The sequence below is a fragment of the Mus musculus genome, chromosome 11 (genome assembly GCF_000001635.26).
Source record: "Mus musculus strain C57BL/6J chromosome 11, GRCm38.p6 C57BL/6J".
In the NCBI taxonomy this organism is placed as follows: domain Eukaryota; kingdom Metazoa; phylum Chordata; class Mammalia; order Rodentia; family Muridae; genus Mus; species Mus musculus.
Window position 1 is genome coordinate 59,398,812 of NC_000077.6, and position 20,686 is coordinate 59,419,497.

Below are 20,686 nucleotides of genomic sequence, written 5' to 3' on the forward strand. Positions count from 1 at the left end.
TCACCCCTCTGTCTAGCTTTTTACTTTATCCACCCTGTAAGTGACCCGGGAGTCATTTCCATGAGCAGATCAATGGTCCAGCCATGAGAGTCCTTCCTTCGGGTGGGAAAGTGAAACCCACAGTACAGTAAACAAATTAAAACCCAGCCTATCCTGCTTGCTAAGGTCTGGGTGAGGATGTCCCAGGGTTGAGGGGTGGGGTGGGGCAGTAAACTTTGAGCAATCCTCCTGCTTCAGCCTCCTGGTGCTGGAATTACAGATATGTGCCACCATGCCCAGTTGCTGTATTTAGTTTCTGGCCATGGCTGAATTGTAGCTTATAAAATCACAGACAAAAGGCTAGCAGTCAAGGCAGATGCTGCGTGAGGTTTCAGACCAACCAATGGGATCTTAGAAGACATTCCCTGTGGATGTGTGGGCACTGTTCCAATGCTATCAGGTCACCCCAACACACACACACACACACACACACACACACACACACACACGATGGTGTGTTCAACTGCACACACCAAGGGTGGTGCTCCTGTTCCCAGCCATTCCTCCCTCTCCCCGATAGAACTGGGACCTGCCTTCTGCTGCTGGCCTGATTTGTTTCATCCCCCTTTGGCTCCTGCCTCCAGGAAGCCCTCTCCTTCTTTCTTGGGACCAGGGGCTTGTTGAATGATTCCACAGCTAGGAGTATGATTTCTCCGGTATGTTCCTGGAGATCGGGGCCCATGTTAAATGGGACTAGGCAGATAGGATTTCAAAATGCAGTGTTATAAAGAATCCAAGACATTCACATTCATCTCCCAAGACAGAGGCTATCTGCTTGAGATCGTCTTGACTCTTGGAATCTCTCTGTCCTCATGGCCCCCAGTTGCACAGCCCTGATCTGGGGCTAGCTGACAGACCAACTGTCTTGATTCCTACATATGGGAAAGGTTGAGGGATTCCAAGGTGGAGACCAGTGAGATCAAAGAGGCCCAGCCTTTCTGTCTCTTGGCTCTTTCCTCTCTTGGACTGCTATGGCCCTCAGGTGACCTATACCCATGACCATCAAGCCAGACATGATATCCTCTCTCAGACCAGCCTGTGTGCCAAGCAAGGTTTCTGGGCCCACAGTGCTTCCATCTCACTGATTTCACTGCTGTAAACACCATCCGCCACGATATAAACCATTAAATTAAAAACATGTCTCACATGTGGAACAAATCCCGGCAGCCCCGTGAATGGGCTATGCCTGCACCCAGTCCTCTCACTGTACGTCAACAAAGCAAGAACAAAAAAGGCCCTCCATCCCCTGGGTGTGGCAGCCGCTGTGGTGGTCTCACCCAAGCCCTCACTGGATTTCTTAGCTGGCTGCCAAGCTGCCACTATCCCACTGGGATGCTCGTGGTGAAAGGTGCCCACGGGGTGACAAGTGCTGGTTATTTCTTGGGAAGGACTGAAGATAACGAGAGAAGTCTCTCTCCAGAGCACCACTGTGTGTGCTCGCTGTCTTAGATATTGCATTGTTTCACAGATGAGGACAGGGAGGGGCTGCAGGAGGTTCAAGGCTGTATACCACGGGGCTGGGCCAAGGGTCTTACCGGGCCGGGACACTGCACTCTGTCACTGTTTATAGGAAATAGAGATAGCTCCATGTTATAAACATGGGAGTAAAAACTCGGATGGGGGTAGGGTGGGGCTGGAGAGATGGCTCAGTGGTTAAGAGCACTGACTGCTCTTCTAGAGGTCCTGAGTTCAATCCCCAGCAACCATATGGTGGCTCACAACCATCTGTAATGGGATCCGATGCCCTCTTTTGGTGTGTCTAAAGACAGCTCAGTGTACTCATATAAATAAAATAAACAAATCTTCAAAAAATATTTAAAAAAAACTTCAGATCAGAAGTAACTGCTGGAGCCCCACAGCACAGCACAGCCAATGCTGAGAGAGCAGGGACAATGTTTTATTGGGATGAAGGGGCTAGGGACTGGACAAGTGAAAGTGGACTGTTGACTTTCTGTTCTAGTTTCCTTCCTGTGGCTGGGACAAAATACTCTGATTAAAAGCACCCCGCGGAGGAAAGGGTTATTTGGCTAATACTTCCAGCTCCCAATCCATGCTTGAATGAAGCAGAATCAGAAGGCATGGGTGAGCACTGCCTGCTGGCTGGCTCTCATGCTCATGGGTAGCTAGATTTCCCATGCAGCTTGAGACCACCCCCCCCCCTTAGGGATGGTGCTGCTCACAGCTGGTTGGGCCCTTCCCACATCAATCATCCATCACAAACAGTCCCTAACAGACATGGCCACAAGCCACTCTGATCAAGGCAAGTCTTCAGCTGCGGTTCTCTCTTCCCAGGTTATGTCAAGCTGACAATAATATCTAACCAAAGGAGTTTCCTGATTTCACTGAGTCTGGTTGAGGGCCAGACAAGACAATGATTTTGTGGATGAAGGGAAAAGAAAGGCAAATCCTTAGATGCTGAAACGTTTCAAGCCCCGCTGTACACACAGCTCTCTAAGTGTGTACAGGTACTAATGAGGTCTTGGTAGGGCGACTCTGCAGATGGCAGCAAGGCCTGGAGTGAGTAGATGCTAAGACAGGGAGTGTTACCTTGGGCCTAGCAGCAGCACTGGTGAGAGCCCAGGAAGACCAGCTGGGGCCTCTGTGGCTGCTAGTGTGGAGGCAGAGGCTGTGGTGTGGAGAGACCAGGGGACGAGAACAGTCTGGCAGCCAGAGAAGTGGCAATCTGGGCCATTACTGCCACAGAAACTGAATTCTGCCTCCAATGTGGTGGCACTGGAGACCTCAGCTGAGCCCAGATGAGGATACAACCTGCCAGCACCTGGGTTCAAATCCCAGCCTTGGGAAACTGATAAGATTGTATATATCTTATTAAAAGGTGCATGTGGGGCAAATTCTTTTGTAATAGCTCAGAAGCAGGTGGATGTCTGTGAATTTGAGACCAGCCTGTTCTACTTCCCAATCCCGGGTCAGTCATGACTACATAGTGAGACTCTGACTCAAAAATGGGGCAGGGAGCTGGAGAGATGGCTTGGTGGCTAAGAGCACTGGAGGCTCTTTCAGAGGACCCAGGTTCAATTCTCAGTCACAACCCTCTGTAACTCCAGCCCCACAGACCCCACCATCCTTCTCTGACCTCTGGCCACCAGGCATGCATGAGGATATACAGGTGTGTGTGTGTGTGTGTGTGTGTGTGCAAACATCACACATAAAATAAAAATGAATTGTTAGGGGCTGGAGAGATAGCTCTGCAGTTAAGAGCACCGACTGCTCTTCTGAAGGTCCCGAGTTCAAATCCCAGCAACCACATGGTGGCTCACAACCATCCATAATGAGATCTGACGCCATCTTCTGGGGTGTCTGAAGACAACAGCTACAGTGTACTTACATATAAGAAATAAATCTTTCAAAAAAAATGAATTGTTAGAAATTACAAAATATTTCTATCACCCTATCACCAAAGTATTTCTATCTATGAGTCTTTTGCATCATGGCTGTCATTACTCACACTATGCACATAGACAAATGCAGATATGTTAGCTCATTTATTTTTAGTAAACTTACATTTACTGTATTCTTTCACAGAAACTTTGCCCTTTTTTGTTTGTTTTGTTTTATTTTTAAAGTTTCTGACCTCCATCTCTCTGAGAACAAGTCAGGGCTACTATTGACAAGATTTTGTCTGTCTGGAGCTATGGCTTGTATATAAGATATCTCCTGTGGCTCATGTGTCAGGAGATTGGATTCTCAGCCGGTGGCACTGTTACGAGTTTGTGGAACCTTTGGGATGTGGCAACTAACTGGAGGAAGAGAATTAGAGTCTGTTGACTATGCTGAGGAGTCAGGGACAGGGGAGACGCCATCCTGTGTGACTATGAAGGACAGTGACGACTTAGCCTAGTGTGAGGCTCCATCGTAGTAAGACCAGCGCCATCCTCACCTGGGTCCTGCAGTGGATGAGAGTCACCTAGGAAGGTGTGTGTCCTGCAGGCAGGGAGCTTCCTGCAGTGCTGAACTCTGCACGCTGAGTCAGAAGTCAAGTGGGGCATGGATGAACAGGCACCTAGGTGTTTTCTATGCGCTGTGTGCTGCTGACAATGAGGTGCAGGCTCTGGCATGCAGGTTGTCATGTTGAAGGTATCTCTTTGTGCCTGATTGTTGTGCTTGGTGTCCCCTGCTCTAACAATCCCTGTGCCTTCCCATCTTTCTACTCCAGAGTCAGCTTCTCCTTGTGTGCAGTGCAGTCTACCAGACAGTGTATCTGTGGGGTGCACTGACCAGGAAGGCAGGGTATACAGAGGGGTCATCTCTGAGTGTCTCTATCGCATGCTGGGCTTGGCAGCCTTGCTCTGCTCTGCATACTGGCTCCTCCTGAGCTGTCTCTGTCTCACAGGCCTACAGAAAGATTCTCAGGAAAATCCTAAAAGCTCAGGGGGCCTGGCAAACATCTATTTCTATCAACAGCAGACAGATGGTGGTAACACATCTGTATTCCTACCTCTGAGGAGGTGAGGCAGGACTTTGAGTGTGAGGCTAGTCTGGCCTACATAAAGAGACCCTGTTGGAGGTCTCCTCTCAAGAACAGGGTCTATTGTGCATACAAGCACAATAAAAGTATTGAACTAAGTCAGGCATGGTGGCACATGCCTTTAATCCCTACACTCAGGAGAGGAGGAAGAGGCAGGAGGACCTCTGCGAGTTAGAGGGCAGCCTGGTGTACTCAGTGTGTCGGCTAGCCAGGGCTAGCCAGAGCTACATAGTGAGACCTAAGGAAGTGGCACTCAAAAGAGGAAGGAAAAAAAAAAACCCCAAAAGAACAACAACAAAAACCAGGCAAACAAAACAAGTATTAAGATGTGCTACATTTGACAAACATGATCAGGGTCTTAGGACCCTGAGGTACCCCCTGCCCCACTCCAAGCTGTGTCCCATGAGTGCTCGACTCATCGTGCCTCCAGAGCAATTTCCAGTAACTTGTGTCCCTGCTCTACACTGGCACACACAGGACACTCTGCACACAGGACACTCTGCACACTCCCCAGAAGAACCTCTCAAGTCTGGAGCCCTGAGTGCCCAAACTGGGGCCTGCTAGCCACTCCCATGTTTGTGTCTTGACTCCACATTCCAGTGGCACAGGGAAAGGGGCTTAATGTGGGGGACTCCTAAGGCATTTACTTCCCTGTGACCAGAGAAATGCACGCAAAGCAAGCTCACCATTGAATCTGCCTATCCCAAACCCTGTTAGCGTGTCTGGAGGCCCCGGAGGGGAGAGAAGGCTGACAGGTCCTGTGGGTCAGGAGTGAGTAAAGCCGTGGCTGTTTCTATTCAGAAGGACCAAGGGGAAGAATCCTCCCGAACAGAATCAACTTTTGAGAAGGTGCCAGGGGCATAAGACATGGATGTGGAAAGGTGCCTACGACCAAGCGTCCTGGCACCTACATGCAGCTCATCAGCCTGTGGTTGGGACGCCAGGCCAGCCCCAGGCCTTCACGGAGGTCCCTTCTGGCCCTGGGTTGGGGCAGTGCCTCAACTTGCAGACCACACAAATCTCACTGACTGCTGTACAGGGATCAGTTTCTCAAAATGTTAGAACATGTCTTGAGGGGCTGTTGGGTGGTGCTCTACCCATTCACAATGTGTGGGTGTACAATGTGTGGAACCTCAGGGGAAAGCCTCGTGTGAAAGCCACATGTCCCCACACACCACCTTCTGGGCGTTACTTTTGTTTTTACTTTTTGTGTATGCATGTTTTGCCTGAACGTATCTGTCCACCCTGTGTGTGCCTGGTGCCCGTGAGAGGACATCAGATCCCTTGGACCCAGGTCCTCTGTGAGAATAGCCAGTGTCCTTAACCACTGGGCCACTGATCCAGCCTCGCGGCCTTGTCTGTAATCAACACAATTTGTCTTAGTCAGGGTTTCTATTCCTGCACAAACATCATGACCAAGAAGCAAGCTGGGGAGGAAGGAATTACTCAGCTTACACTTCCATGTTGCTGTTCATCACCAAAGGAAGTCAGGACTGGAACTCAAGCAGGGCAGAAGGCAGGAGCTGATGCACAGGCCATGGAGGGATGTTACTGGCTTGCTCAGCTTGATTTCTTGTTTTGTTTGGTTTTAAAGATTTATTTATTTATTATATGTGAATACACTGTAGCTGTCTTTAGACACCCCAGAAGAGGGTGTCAGATCTCATTATGGATGGTTGTGAGCCACCATGTGGTTGCTGGGATTTGAACTCAGGACCTTTGGAAGAACAGCAATGCTCTTAACCACTGAGCCATCTCTCCAGCCCTCAACTTGTTTTCTTTCTTTTCTTTTTTTTTTTTATTTTGCTTTTTGAGACAGGGTTTCTCTGTGTAGCCCTGGTTGTCCCTGGAACTCACTCTGTAGACCAGGCTGGCCTTGAACTCAGAAATCCGCCTGCCTCTGCCTCCCGAGTGTTGGAATTAAAGGCGTGCACCACCACTGCCCGGCTCAACTTGCTTTCTTAACACATCCATAGTGTGCTGTCAGATCAGGTGGTGAGAGTCCATACCCTCAGGAATCCATCAGTTCTGAGGTGAGAACTCTCTTCCAGCTGGTCTGAAATAATACCCATTGCTCATTCTAGTCTCTCTGCTAAATAGAATACCAGAGCATACTGCTTGTTTGACTTTAATTCTGTGCCCATTTCCCTGTCCCTGGCTCTAGTAATTACTATTCCATCCTCTGTTCCCATGAGATCAGATTTTCCAGCTTCCACATGAGTGAAGTCTTGTGGTATGAATGGATAAAAAAAAAATGTAGTAGGTGTTGTAAGTAGGGGCACAAGCCTAAAACCCCAACATTCAAGAGGCAGAGTTGGGAAGATCTCAAGTGAGAAGTCAGCTAGGGATACACAGTGATACCCAGTCTCAAAAGGCCCAGGGCTGGGGGTGCATCTCAATGGTAAATGCTTGCCTAACATGCACAAGGCCCTAAGTTGGCTCTTAGCACCAGCAGAAACAATTACCACGATATAGATAAATAGATCAGCATTCAGTGGTGAAAAAGAATGAAATCCTGTCATTTGCAACAACATGGCTAACCCAGGAGGACACAGTGCTTTATAAATCAAGCCAGGCACACAAAGACAAGTGCTGGATGTTCAAGGTCTCCCAGGAGCACTGAGTGGAGGGGGTGGGGAGCAGAGGAGGGGAAGGAGTGGAGAGAACAGGAGGAGGAAGGCTGGGGAATGGGAGTGAAGCAGAGGTAGGCAGGAGGAGTAAACCAGGTGCTCCAGAACACTGTAGTGTTAGTGACACTACAGTGCCTGGCAGTTCACTGTGCTCTTCATAAGATGGGGAGGAGAACACACAGGCTCCAACATGCAGGACTGAGAGGTGGAAGCTGTGCCTGTCTGATCCCATCACTGCACACTGCAGATATAGCCACATACCAGCCATCTGCTATCCACTCAGTAAATACACGAGGGGGCCAGGGGAGGTAGTATGGACCTAAAATCCTAGCACCTGGAGGCAGGAGGATTGCTGCAAGTCTGAGGCCAGCTTGGACTAGACTGAGAACCTGTTTCAAGAAAAACAAAAACAAACAAACAAACAAAAAAACAACCCACAAGACCCTCTCCCCAAATAATCAAGCCCATGCAGGAGTCCCCAGTAGCCCGTGGCAAAGGGGCTGGTGGAAGCAGCTCTGAGCAGTAAGCTGAGAATGCTCACTGAAAACACAGGATCAAGCAAAGGGCAACAGCAGGACAGTGTGGGCCACTTCTAAAGCAGGCACCTTGTCACATTCTGAATAGCCTGGGTCAGGAAACTGGGAGAGTGGCACCATGCTCCTGCTTCAGGTCAGAGTGGAGAGGTCCACAGTGAGCATCTGAGCTGGACTGGGCTGCACCCATGACTGCAGTCAGTCACCAAGCATGTGGAGAGAAAAGGCTGCTGCCAGGGCAAGGCCAGAAGGATGCTGGTCTTGGCCAACAACTTACTAGATTAAGAGATGTCTGGGAGTGTTGAGACATCCCTGTGTGTTTGTGGGGGTGCTTCCAGAGGGACAGTGGTTAGGGAAAGAGCTGCCCTGACTGTGGACCCAAATGGGAGGCGGAAGGAGGCAGTGCATGCTGAGTGTGCAGGCCTCTCTCTGACTGAGAATGCATGGCTGCCACCATCCTCTGCTAACACCAGCCTCCACTAGCTTTGATCTTTTAATGCAGAACCAATACCAGTGATTCCAGGAGCTTCCACGCCTTCAGCACTGGGGCTGCTGAGGGCTCCAGACTCTTGGACTGGGCAGCTATAATGGTCTCTGTTTCTCCAGTGTGCACATGGCTGTTATAGACCCGGCTCCTCTGATGTAAGTCATCGAATAAACATTCTTTTATTACGCACACACAGAGGCTACTGGTTACAGAACTCTAACTGATGATCAGGAAAAGGTGGCAGGGGCTACAGCAGCATTTGAAGGGGGAATTGATGTTTCTGGCAAGTGGATGGCAGAGCCAGACCAGAATGACTGACATTTTTCTCTACTGTTTGGCAAAAATGGTGAAAAGATGACAATATGATGTGACAACATGATGCCACAATGGCAGCTCAACGCCGGGGTCTCAGTGTGGACAGGAAGGATGGCTACGCTACGGTGGCGATTCTTGCCTGAACAGGACATGGCCCTCATGCTTAGGGCCCCGGGAAACATACATGCTCATGCATATTGTGGCCTCTCCTGGCCCATCCTAGGAAGGTGTAGTTCCCAGGTAGGGCCTCATAGTTTCACAGTACCCAGAATGGCTTCCCGGGTCTCAGGGGAAAGGAAAAGGGCTAATAGCAATAGAATCAGCAGAGCCATGCCAGGGGTGGCTGTTTACAGCTTGCCCCACTACATCAGCTTTCTCATACGCCGGTTTTGCTTGTCCACATTCAGGGTTGCCCGGTCCACAGCTACGGTGATGCCATCCAGAGCCGCATCCTGGCGTTCCAGCTCTGCCTCAGTGTCCAGTGCGAGTCCCTTCATTTTGCTCAGGATCTGGGGAAAGCAGAAATGACAAGCACACACTGTTTCCATTCGTATCTCAATAGCAACAGTCTGACCTAACTAACTAACCAAAGGGATACAGTTTCCTGAGTCAGGAGGACACAACATACAGAGTTGCTGCCTGAGCTTGGCCTTAGCACTAGGCTTGACCCTAGTCAAGCCAGGATGCAGCTGCCCCCAGCAGAAAGCATACATAACCATGCCCTGGAAGGTGCTGAGTGAAACCCATGTGGACCTGGCCAGGAATACACCCATGAACTGTGGGATTCTGTGTGAGGGGAGCCCTGGCCAGGCACATGGATCTCGCCTCACTCTGCCACCCAGTTGTAAGACTAACAAGACTGAAAAGAACAGAGTCCTTTCTCCTCCACACACACAGAAGGCATCGTTCCCAGACACAATAGTCTTTGCCACAGAGCAAATCTCTGCTGCCAAGCAGATATCTCAGAGTTCCATGAGCTGAAAAATACTAGCTGCCTAATGACACTGCATCACAGTGCCACAGCCTCACATGTTCTGTGCAGTGGCACTGGCATGAACAAACCTAGTGTGTGGCCACTTATACAAACCACAGTGCAGATACTCACATGTACGTCTGGGCTAACAGAGTCTCTAGGCTGCATGGTTCACACTGTTAGACAAATATTGGGGTGAACCTTGTATGCAGCACAGTAGGGCGCTTGCCATGCTGCAACAGCTGTGTGCACCTGTGTTCACGACTCTCAGATCAGCAGGGAACCAAGCACTCAGGCCTGTGGAAGTCACTGAGATGTTACATTGTGATATTGAAGTTGCCTCACAAGGAGCCCTCCTCATCATGGAGTGACAAGTGCCGGTAATTTAATAGGCTACACACCACAGAGTCACTTCAACAAGGCTAGCCTCACTTACCTAGGGTCCGAGGTGCAGAGAGCACTGAGGGCCAGGTAACAAGTATGTGTGTGCATGGAGCCACTGCAGGCCAGCCCAACTCCCCTTAGCCTCCCTTCCACTCAGATCCGTGATGCGTGTCAGGCAGTTTTATTTTATTGCAGTTCCAAGTTCTTCGGGCTGTGGTTGCTCTAACTGTGTTCTCATGGAGCTGGGCTAAGCAGCTCATGCTTTCAAGCTGACAGCAAAAAAGAAAACAGCGACCGCGGCTTGTGATGACTGCCCGCACCTTTCAGGAAGAACCTCACTTCACAGTGGGGCCAAGGAAGAGGACATCTTGGTCATGATCACTGTCTCCCCACAGCAACATATGGCAGGGATGGGTTGAGTGGAGACTTCTGAGGTCCCCAAGGCCTGTCTAGTGACTGCATTATATCCTAAAACCTTCCCTGACCCTTACCTGATGTCACACATACAAGTGTCCCATGAGGGCCCAGGCAGAACTACCACACATCTAAGGTGGCCCAACTGCTCTATCTGCACCCAGCTGGCGCCATGGTGACACACTAAGTGCTCAGTTCTAATTCACAAAGGTACCCTTGCTCATCGGGTGGCATTTCCACTAGCTTAGAGACCTGGTCAAGAACTCTGCATCTGACTAACAACAGACAACACAAGCAGGAAATGCCAGGACGTAGGGCCTAAGCTCTTTCCCAATAGCTAGAGACACAAGATAAACTGCAAACTGCAAAGGCCTGTGCTAGGGCCACCAAACGAGTTTCCTCTTCAGACAGCCCGTGTCTCCCCATGAACACTGCCATCACGAGACAGTTTATGATGGCTGCCTGCAGTTCTAGATCTGTTCCCCAGGAGCCGGTTGGAACTCTGGAAAGCACACAGTGGGGACAGTGAGCACTGGGATGGGTGATGACATCATACAGTAGTCTTTTCCATCTCCTAGACTTGCTGACACCAGACAGCAGACTGAAACAAGGAAACAAATCCCTAACACCCAGCCCCACCCTTCTCTCCTGCCCGCCTGCCCACTGTGGTGGGAAGGTTATCTTGTCTGTGTCGCCCACTTGCCTATCAGTTATGTCATCTGACAAGCCTCCTAGCCTCCCACAGTCAGGTCACACATGAGCCCTGGCTATGCCTCTCTACAGTCTCTGGGCCTGTGCACACATGGGTCCCATAAGAGCGCATGCCTTTCCAGGAGGCATGAACACTGATGTGCCGGTACTGCAGTTCTCAGCCAGCATCCTTGTCCCTAAGGTACATGTGTCTGTCTGAAACAGAAATACCTTTAGACCATGACCACTTTGAAGGCTGGGGGACAAGTCCTGCCAGAACTTGGGCACCAGTTTCCAGCTGTGCTATGTGTGGATCCTGTAGCCCCTCGGGCACTGGCTCACTTGATTGATACAACCGTTTATCTTGTCTGTGTTTAAGAAGAACCATGCTTATAAGAAAGAAGAGAATTAAAGAAGAAAATAAAAGCTGTCTGTGACTCAAACTACCATTCCTCAGGTTAGCCTGACAAGCTAGCATTCTTACCCCCAAGTCCCAAATCTGAGACTTTCTGAGCTGATGAAACACTGCTGCTGAACACAACCCGTGAGCCCACAGGACAGGCCACATCAAAACTCCAATCAGACATGGAGGGGCACATATACAATCCCAGGACCTGGAAGGTAGAGGCAAGAAGACCAGGAGTTCAAGGTCAGTCTCAGAGACATACAGAGTTTGAGTCTGGCCTGGATTACACAAAACAACACAAACAAAAACTTAACAAAACCAAACTCTCCAGAATGCAGGTCCACGCTAAGTGTCCTCTGAGACCATCTTCAGGTGCATGTCAGAGGTACTCAGCAGACAAGTGGAGTCCATGCTTATTTAGCCTGGGTGCTGGCCGGAGGCGCTATCACTTGTCGGAAAGATTTAAAAATCCTAAACAAGCCCAAACCAGCACAGTCCTGAATGCTTCAGAAAAGGGACGCTCAGCCCATGTGGGCTGGATTTCATTACTACATCCACATGCTTGTGTGAGAACTCAAAATACGCGATGAAAGGACACTCCCAGTTTTGTTTCCTGTTGTGTACTTTTTCCTCTTTTGGATAAACAAAAGCTTGAAATATAGACTCCCCCACCCCCAATGCCACTCCCAGAACTTCATTTTAGAAACTGTTCACCTGTTACCTCAAACTCTTTTTTAGAATAAGGTCCAGAAGAGCTGAGCACTGGCCATGAGCTCTGGGGCTCCCTAGATTCAGTCTGAGCCAGTTACAAGAGACATAACCACTAGCCTAGTGTTCATTGCCATGGGCAGATGACTCAGTCACAGCACCAGGGCACTGTGAGAAATCGCATGTCCCTGAAAACAGAGCAAGGACCTCATCTGGGCCTGGAGGAAGCACAGTCACAAACTGGATGCTGGGCTGCAGGACCCACACCAGCCCTCAGAGCCTGGAGTGGCCACCAAGCTGCAGGACAGGAAGAAACCAAGAGGTTTTAAACAGCCACCCACACACTGAGGAGTGAGACGTGAATATATCCAAAATATATTTCAAAAAGTAAACAAATGAGAGTCAGGATTAGTTAAGTATAATATACCCAATACAGAAGTCCTAATCTGTCAGTGTGAAAAGCAGGCTTAACAAACATCTCAGCCAGGACAAACATGAATACTAGCCATATGAAACAGGACCAAGAGGCCACAGACCTTGAGTGCACTCTATGATAATCCTGTGAGACTGCATTTCCTCTGTCATCTTCCTGAAAAGCTCAATCAATTGGCTCTTCCTTGTGCACAGTGAAAGTGTAGCCAAAGGAAGACTATGTATGGGCTGAGGATACAGCAAAGTTGAAGCTCAGACCCCAGAATTATAGAAATAGGGTGTGGTGATGTCTGCCTGTTATCTCAGCACTTGGTAAGTAGAAGATAGAAGACCAGAAATTCAAGGTCATCTTGGCTAAACTACATAAGACCTTCTCAAAACAAAACAAAACAACCCTCCCAAAACAACAAAAGCAAAACCAAATCAAAAGAGCAAGACACTGTATTCTGTGACCTTTGCCTAATATCACACATAAATAATCCATGGCACAAACAACTGATTGCCTATCCAAGTTTTAACATTATATTATACAAATACTCAAATAAAGGCTGGTTGCTATTCAACCTTTGATTTGGAAAAAGTCTCACCATTTTAAAAGTCTTAAAAATAGAACTGATTCCAAATAGCCTGCTAAGACCCCTTGGCCTGTCTGCCAAAGTGCACTTGGAATTAATTAATACTGAGAAGCCATACTGAAAAGACATCCAACAGCTACTAGGCCTGCAGACAAAGAAAATCACTGAGCTAACCTTCCAAGCACTAATACCTCTAGAATACTGGTAGCCTTTTCTCTTTAAGAGAGGGATTGAAGTAATTAAATAGCACCATGTACATTCCATATAACAGGGGACGGAAAGAATGGAGCTCGTGAAGTCTGGCCAAACCTTAGAAACAGTTGTTCCCTCTGTGGCTCAGGATGACAAGCTGTCTAGTCATCAGCACATATTGCTGCCAGCCTCTGACATACCCTGGGGGCCCCTTGATGAGCCCTGACTGGCTGTGCGTCAAAGACCAGACCCGAGTGGACATTCCCACAAGTCCTTGACACTCAACAAACAACACGGTAACCAGGCAGCCTCACCTGCGTGGATGCTCAGCCCCTGCTAGACAGGCAGGACACAACCATGTGCAAGCCTGTGTCTGGGAAAGTTTGGGAAACTGAGGGTTCTTCTCCCAGAGAAGCTATGGCTACAATACAACAGTCGGCAGCTGTTGTGTCGGGGTCACATCAGCTCCTCTTAGTGTCTGTGGTAGGAGAGGGGAACTCCAGGTGGCTCAGGCAGGAACCAGGCAGAAGTGGAGAAACTTGTAAGTTCAGGAAGGAGGGCCCGCACAGCTGTGTCCTCAGGGCAGCACAAACACAACTTTGCAGAGGGCCATTCGCAGGGAATCCTTAGGAAGGGCTTTCTAGCCTTGCTGGCCCCAACAGTCCCAAGGGTCAAGGCTTCTCTGGACCAGAGCTCACAGCTCGGTGGTGATGTGATGAGTGGTCTCTCAGCACCAGGCTGCCTGGACTCAGACAAGCACCACCAACACAGTCCCGGCTGGCGCGGTCACACCAGGTAACCAGAGGAGCAAACACAGAGAGATGTCAGCCCCCTCGGCATCTCTACATTGTCCACAGCACAATATCTACATACAGCACAGTATGTAACCAGCACTGATTGAGGTGGTGCAGATGCACTGACCACGTGGACATGTCTCCACATATACTCTCAAGGGGTCTCAGCGCCTCGTGGTGTACAGCTGTGCTGTCAAGACAGCCTAGCTCAGGACACACTCTGTGTGCCCACACAGGTTTCTACCTTCATATAGGATCTGAGCAGTGACGCTCTGCTCCTCCCTGTCCTATGACTCTGTGAACCCGAGCACCCACAGTCTGCATGAGCGAGGCTGTCTGCTCTCAGCTGTACTTACACTGACTCACCCAGTAACTGTGAATTTTCCTACAGTGAGAAATTAGCAACCATTTAAGAACAGAGCTGGGATAAATCAAGCTGTCTGCAACTGTGAACTGTTCTTCCAGTTGAGCCATTAACATGTTGTGGAGAAGGTAAAGAAGGGAAAGTTGGCTTTCACAGCGGTGAAGCCCTAGGGGCTGCAGGAGCATGCTCTGCTGCAACCCATCACACACAGAGCTCACAGACCACCCGGTCTCACGGCCCAGCAGCTGCATTCCTAGGGGCTGCTGGTGGTCTGGGGCTGGCAGGGAGGGTGGATGTGAGGCTCATGGTCCCTGCATTCTATGGCGTGCATGGGCTTGCTTGTGCCACTCCTGAGGCAACTTAGAGACAGCAGAGTGGCTATGCTCAGGTCTTCAGGGATCTATGGGCCTAGAACTACATCTGGCAGGTAGCCATCAGTGACAAATAGCTGCTCTCACTTGAGGCCCAGCAGTGGTACTTGACTACACAGGTCGAAAGCTGACCCAGGCCACTGTTACACAGCTCAATCATAGGTGACCTCAAAGAGAGTCAAACGTGTGCATAAAGACTACACAAGTCGGGGGACATAAGGAAGATGTGCTGAGGCATGGCTCCCCAGAATCTTAGCTGACATGTGAGCGCCTCACGCTGCTTCACAAAGCACTATCTGTTCTTATCCAAGCCTTCGGTACAGCCCTGCTGCATGACAGGGACAGTAACATCATAATACTAACACAACTGGTTACATGGTGAGGATGTAGCATGTGCCACCTTCACGCTGCACACAGTGAACTATAATCCACTCCTCAACCTGAGGACACGGGGAAGAGTAAGTGTAGCCTCACTGCCCCTTTTAACACCGAGAGTGCGGATAACCGGGAGGGTCCTACAGCTCCTCCTTGGGTTGTACTGATTTGCTCATAGTTCACAGACTTAGGAAACAATTATGTTGACTGGTTCACCATGAGGGTAATTACCAAAGATAATTACCAGAAATGGAAGAGTTCAGGTGTGGCTACAGGGCGGGGCTTCCATTGTCTCCATGCACACTCGCCCCAGGAGCCTCCAATTGTTCAGCCCTTGTCTGGAAGGGGTGCGGGGTGATTAAACCAACGGGCATCAGTGATGCACTCAACCCCGAGGCAGTCTTCTGAGGTAAGGCTAAGGGTACTCACATTCCAATTTTGCCCTGGTTCTTCAGCAGCCAGCCCCACCCTGAAGCTACTCTAGAGGCTGTGGCTACTGGCCAGCAGAGGAACATGGGAAAATACTTCACTTTTGGATTCCCAGGATTTTAGGAGTGAAGTAGAATACCCCATGCTTCAGTGACTTTCTCCAGCATACATCATATGCCAGGGAATGAATCTCATTAAATGTACAGTGACTGAAATAATAAGTTTCTTCTCTGACCACAGTGGTATCCATTAACATTCATAGGTATCTACAAATTAAACAGCATGCTCTGCAACAACCAATGAAAGGGAATTAGTAAATTCTTAGAGACAAATGAAAATGAAAACACAACACAGGAAACAGACTGAATCCCTATGGGACAGATCCCAGAGTGCAGGGGCTCTGTGAGGAATCAAAGACTCAACATCAGTGACACAACCAAAAAGACCTTCCACTGACAAAGCAAGGGCATCAATGAAGCCCAGCATGCCCTCAGGAACAGAGGTGACAGAGCTCATGAGTGTCTACCAATAGGGCAACCACATCATGGAGGTCAAACAGTGAAGCAGGGGCTGCAGAGATGGCACAGTGGTTAAGAGCACTGGCTGCTCTTCCAGAGGACCTGGGTGCAATTCCCAGCACACAGGTTGCCTCACAACTGGCTGCAGCTCTGGTTTCAGGAATGGATGCCTTCTTCTGGCCTCTGAAGGAACAGGACCCGAACACAGTACCACAGACATATATGTGGGAGAATCACTCATACACAGAAAATAAAATAACTGGTGAAGCAGGAAAGGGAACACCCAAATGATTCCTGTGTGCAGAGGCTATCATCTGACTACAAAAACCTACAGCTCAGCTAAAAAGGTGACCAGGTCTGAGCCATGAACTCAACCAGCTGCAGGACAAAAGCCTGCAGCTTCCTGTAGCAGTAGCAAAGGACTGGAAAAGGAAGTCGAGACAATCACCCTGGTTATGACAGCATCCTAGAGAATGGAACAGTAGCATTCACGTAAAATATTTGCTTAATGAAGTTAGAAGCTGAAACAGAAAGATTCCCTAGGTGCTGGGTCAGAAGGCTTCAGGCTGTTCTGGCCATGGAACCTCCCAAAGTGACACAGAGACAGTATAGGCAGGGTCAAAATGCAAGCTGTAGTTTGTAAACCAAAACGGAACGGCTAACTTTCAGAACCTTATGTAAGGGACCTAGGACGCCAAAGTGACTCTCACAGAGTGGGAGCTGGGTGTGGTGGTAAACACATATGTGACCCCAGCACTTGGGGAGCTGGAGGCTCAGGAGTCCAAGGTCCATATTGGCTACATAATGAGTTTTTAGGGCAGCCTGGGCTACCTGTCTCAAAGACTAAAAAGTAACCGACAACAGAGGTATATCACACAGAGGTGGCTACAAAGTTACAGTAATTAAAACACTGATCAATAGACCAGAACAAAGCAGCAGAGAGAGAGAAACCCATACCTCCATGGCTAGTGGACATCTGACAGGGCTTCAAGATGATGCAAAGGGGAAAACAGTTCACCAGCAATGTGGAAGCCACCTCATTCTACACGCAAAAATGAACTCAAGATGAACCAACTACTTCAGATGGAAAAGGTAGAACTCTAACAAGAAAAGCAGGGCTAAGTCTTCAGGGACTTGTTTTTAGTGATGTGTTCTTTAAGCACCAAGCCAGCATATCACAAACAACAACAACAACCACCACCAAACAAAGCAGAAAAGTGCATAATAGATAAATTGGGGGCAGGAGGTGCACATCTTTAGTGCCAGCTCTTGGAAGGCAGAGGTAGATGGATCTCTGTAAGAGTTGAAGGCCAGCCCCGGTTATATAGTGAGACCCTGTCTCAAACACCAAGTGTCAGACGGGGGATAAATATTATAATTTAAATTTTTGTACCCTTGTTGTATTACAAAGAATTTAAAAGCTGGGTATAATGGTATAACTGGGAAGGAAAAACAGGAATACTGTCATGAGTTTGGAATAGACCTGGTAACAAAGAAAATTCTAGGCTAGCTTGGGTTACAGAATGAGCCCCAAAATAAATAAATAAAAGTAGAAAGATAGATAGATTAAAAAAATAATCAGAAGATCTAAGTAGCCTTAGTTCCTGGGTCCTGGGAGTATCTAGATCTTTGGGACTTCCCAAGTAACAGGAACATCTTTGTCTTTGTAACCAATGAGACCCGGGCCTACACTTGAGTTTATGGCAATGTAATGACTATCTGTGTGTGACTGGAGGGTGAGGGTAGTAGCCACACAATCCCACTGTGACCTCTCAGGGAATGGGGATTAGGTACTAGGTTCAGGTATAGGCTGGTCAATCAAGCATGACCTGCAATGTAACCCCAATAAAGACAGTGGAGGTCCTGGCTGCTGATACCAATGTGCTGGAGGGTAATAGGCCAAGTCCCTGGGAGTGGATGGGAAACTCTGAGACCCTCTCTGACCTAGCTCTATATTTGTGCCCTTTATGTTACAATGTCAGTTGTGGGCTGGAGAGACGATGGCTCAGTGGGTAAAGGCCTTGCTATGCTAGCATGACGACCTGAGACCAGATCCCCAGCACCTATGTCAAAGTTGGGCACTGAGGTATATAGCCATAACCCTAGAACTGTGGAACAAAGACAGATGGATTCCAGGCCTCGCTGGCTAGTGAGTCTAGACAAAATGGCAGGTTTCAGGTTGGGTGAAAGACTTTATTCTAAAAGGTAAGATGGAGAAGAGATTGAGGAAAGATATACCTGGCCTCCACGTGCATCAGGTGTTCAAAAAATTTTGAATTTGAGGATTAGATATGCCCGACTTATGCCTGATGTGCAATGGCTTAGCTCAGTGTCAAAGTGGACTAGAATTAAAGCTCTAAATAAAAACATTCCCCAGAGACCTTCAATGAAGGCAGGAACTGTGACAGTTCCACAGGAAAGTTCCAGTAAGTGTGAGGACACTTGGGCACCAAGAAGTCAAAACCCTGCAGTCGCCAAAGCCGCTCAGCGCCTTCTCTCATGACAAATTAGTCAAGAGATAGACCCTGAACTCAGCCTGGCAGGGAGGTCCTCCTGGGCTCTTCCCTTAGAGGCTGAGCAGCCTGGTTGTATAGACTGATGGGGGACTGTGTATGGCCCTTGCCTGTGGAGCTGAGACCTGCAGCATATGTGAGGGGACAACATGGCACATGGCACTGTGCTGAGCAGACCTGGGGTCTCAATGAGCAGACAGTGTGGGTGTGGATGCCCCTGACCTTAAATTCTGCTTCAGCCTCAGGGATACTTGAGATATATTCCTCTCCTGCAGGTGAGGTTCATGCAAAATGGCTGACTGATGTTTCCCAGCAGGGAGAAGGTACAGTTTGAGGTAGGATTAAACCTGGGTACCAGGGAAACCAAGCCAAAGCGATGGGCACTGAAGATGATAAACCATGTTCCACATTTGCTCAAAAGGAATAAAAAGACAGAGACGGAAGACATGGATTTAATATTTTTTCATTATATTCTGTTTTTTTGTACATACACATATGCATGTAGTGCTCAGAGGGCAGTTTGGTTTTCTATCATTATTATTATTTTATTATCATTATTATTTGCTATGTTTTTGTTTTAAGATGGGGGTCTCAATGTATAGCCCTGGCTGGCCTGGAACTCGATATTTAGATCAAATTGTCCTCAATTTTTTAATAGAGATTCTTCTGCCTCTGCCTGATTTCTGGGGATTAAAAACACGTAGCACCATGCCTGGCCTAGAGCAACCTGTGAGACTTAGTTTTCTCCTTCTACCATGTAGGCCAGGCTTGGTGGCAAGTGCCTTACCCACTGAGCCATTTCACTGGTGCACAAATGTCTTGAAATAGGTTATATAATCAGTAGAGAACCACAAAATTATTTCCAGAAAGCTACAGTTAATGATCTGGCCAGGTACAGGTCTATGTGGTAGGAGCTGGGGTAGAGGGAGCACGTGGGAGATTCCGAAGAAGATATAAAACAGCAAGCATAAGGCCAACATGCTCTGCAGACCTCAGCCGCCCAGTGTGAGGAGCTGCAGCGTATGACACCTTACACACAGGAGTCTCCTTTCTCTGCTACAGCTCATTGTTAGGGCTAGCTCTCTTCCTGCCCACAACCCACCCGGTCTGATCATCTTCATCTCTATGGTAGAATCCCAGGATAAGGCAAGGTGGGATGAAGAACCTCCCCACTCAGATCAGGACACAGCCACAGGGACAGAAGAAACCCTATACAGACCCTGGGTTGTGTGCCTTGCGTTGGGACAGCAATCTCCACTTCCTGCTTTATCATGTCCACCCTTTGCTACCCACAGTATGTGCCTCTGCAGATCCCGTGAACCAAGTGAAGCCACAGTTCTGAGGAGGAGCAGACACTCTGCTAGTTGTCAGTTGAGGGGCTGTGCCAAATCTACCAGGGGATTGGTTTCCTTCTGGCCTCCTGGGCTTTTTCTCCCCCAGCCACAGTGACGCGGCAGCCGGTGGCCACAGACCGCATATCCACTCAGCTCACTCCCACCCCTGTATAGTCCTGGCCACTTCCCCATTAGCATCCCCAACTGCAATTTAAATCACCAGGACACATCTCAACATAATGGCTTTAATAGCATCTGCAACCAAAACCACAGCTGGATGGAGGAGGATTTCTTGCATTTTTGTTTTCCCCAGAATTTAACTCATTCCTACTTGGGTTAGAGCTTCAACTGCACAGCCAGGAATTCTTCTCTAAATATGAAACATGTGTTTTACCTTGAAAAGACCATTTCACTTTGTAAAGCCAGGCTGCACCTCCTGACCATCGCGAGTCCCCACCTGCCTGTTCCCTCAGGTCCAGCCTGGCACCGCAGACCCCCTTCCAGCACCACTGCCCTCAGTGTTCCAATGCTACTACCTCTACACTGGGCTCAGTGTTGCCAGCACAGAGGATGCCAGGGCCGCCCAGGTACTGCCACAGACAGGCACTGTGGAGCCCTACCCCATTCTTGGCTTGGACTGTGTTCAGCCTTACATTGTCCCCCTGACCCTCAACTTTAGGATGAAAGCTGCCAGAAATTAGATATTCACAACAGGAGATGCCTC

General features: G+C 48.9%; 1 protein-coding gene across 10 annotated transcripts in view; it reads right to left on the reverse strand.

Moving 5' to 3' along the window:
* Positions 1–8,329: 8,329 nt before the first annotated feature.
* Snap47 (synaptosomal-associated protein, 47) overlaps positions 8,330–20,686 on the reverse strand; it is a 42,901-nt gene continuing 30,544 nt past the window's right edge. For all 10 annotated transcript variants that reach the window (XM_006534022.4, NM_001356454.1, NM_144521.3 and 7 more), the window contains one exon: positions 8,330–8,999. In XM_006534022.4, the coding sequence (XP_006534085.1) occupies positions 8,853–8,999 (147 nt within the window). In that variant the 3' untranslated portion in view covers positions 8,330–8,852. The remainder of the gene's footprint in view (positions 9,000–20,686) is intronic.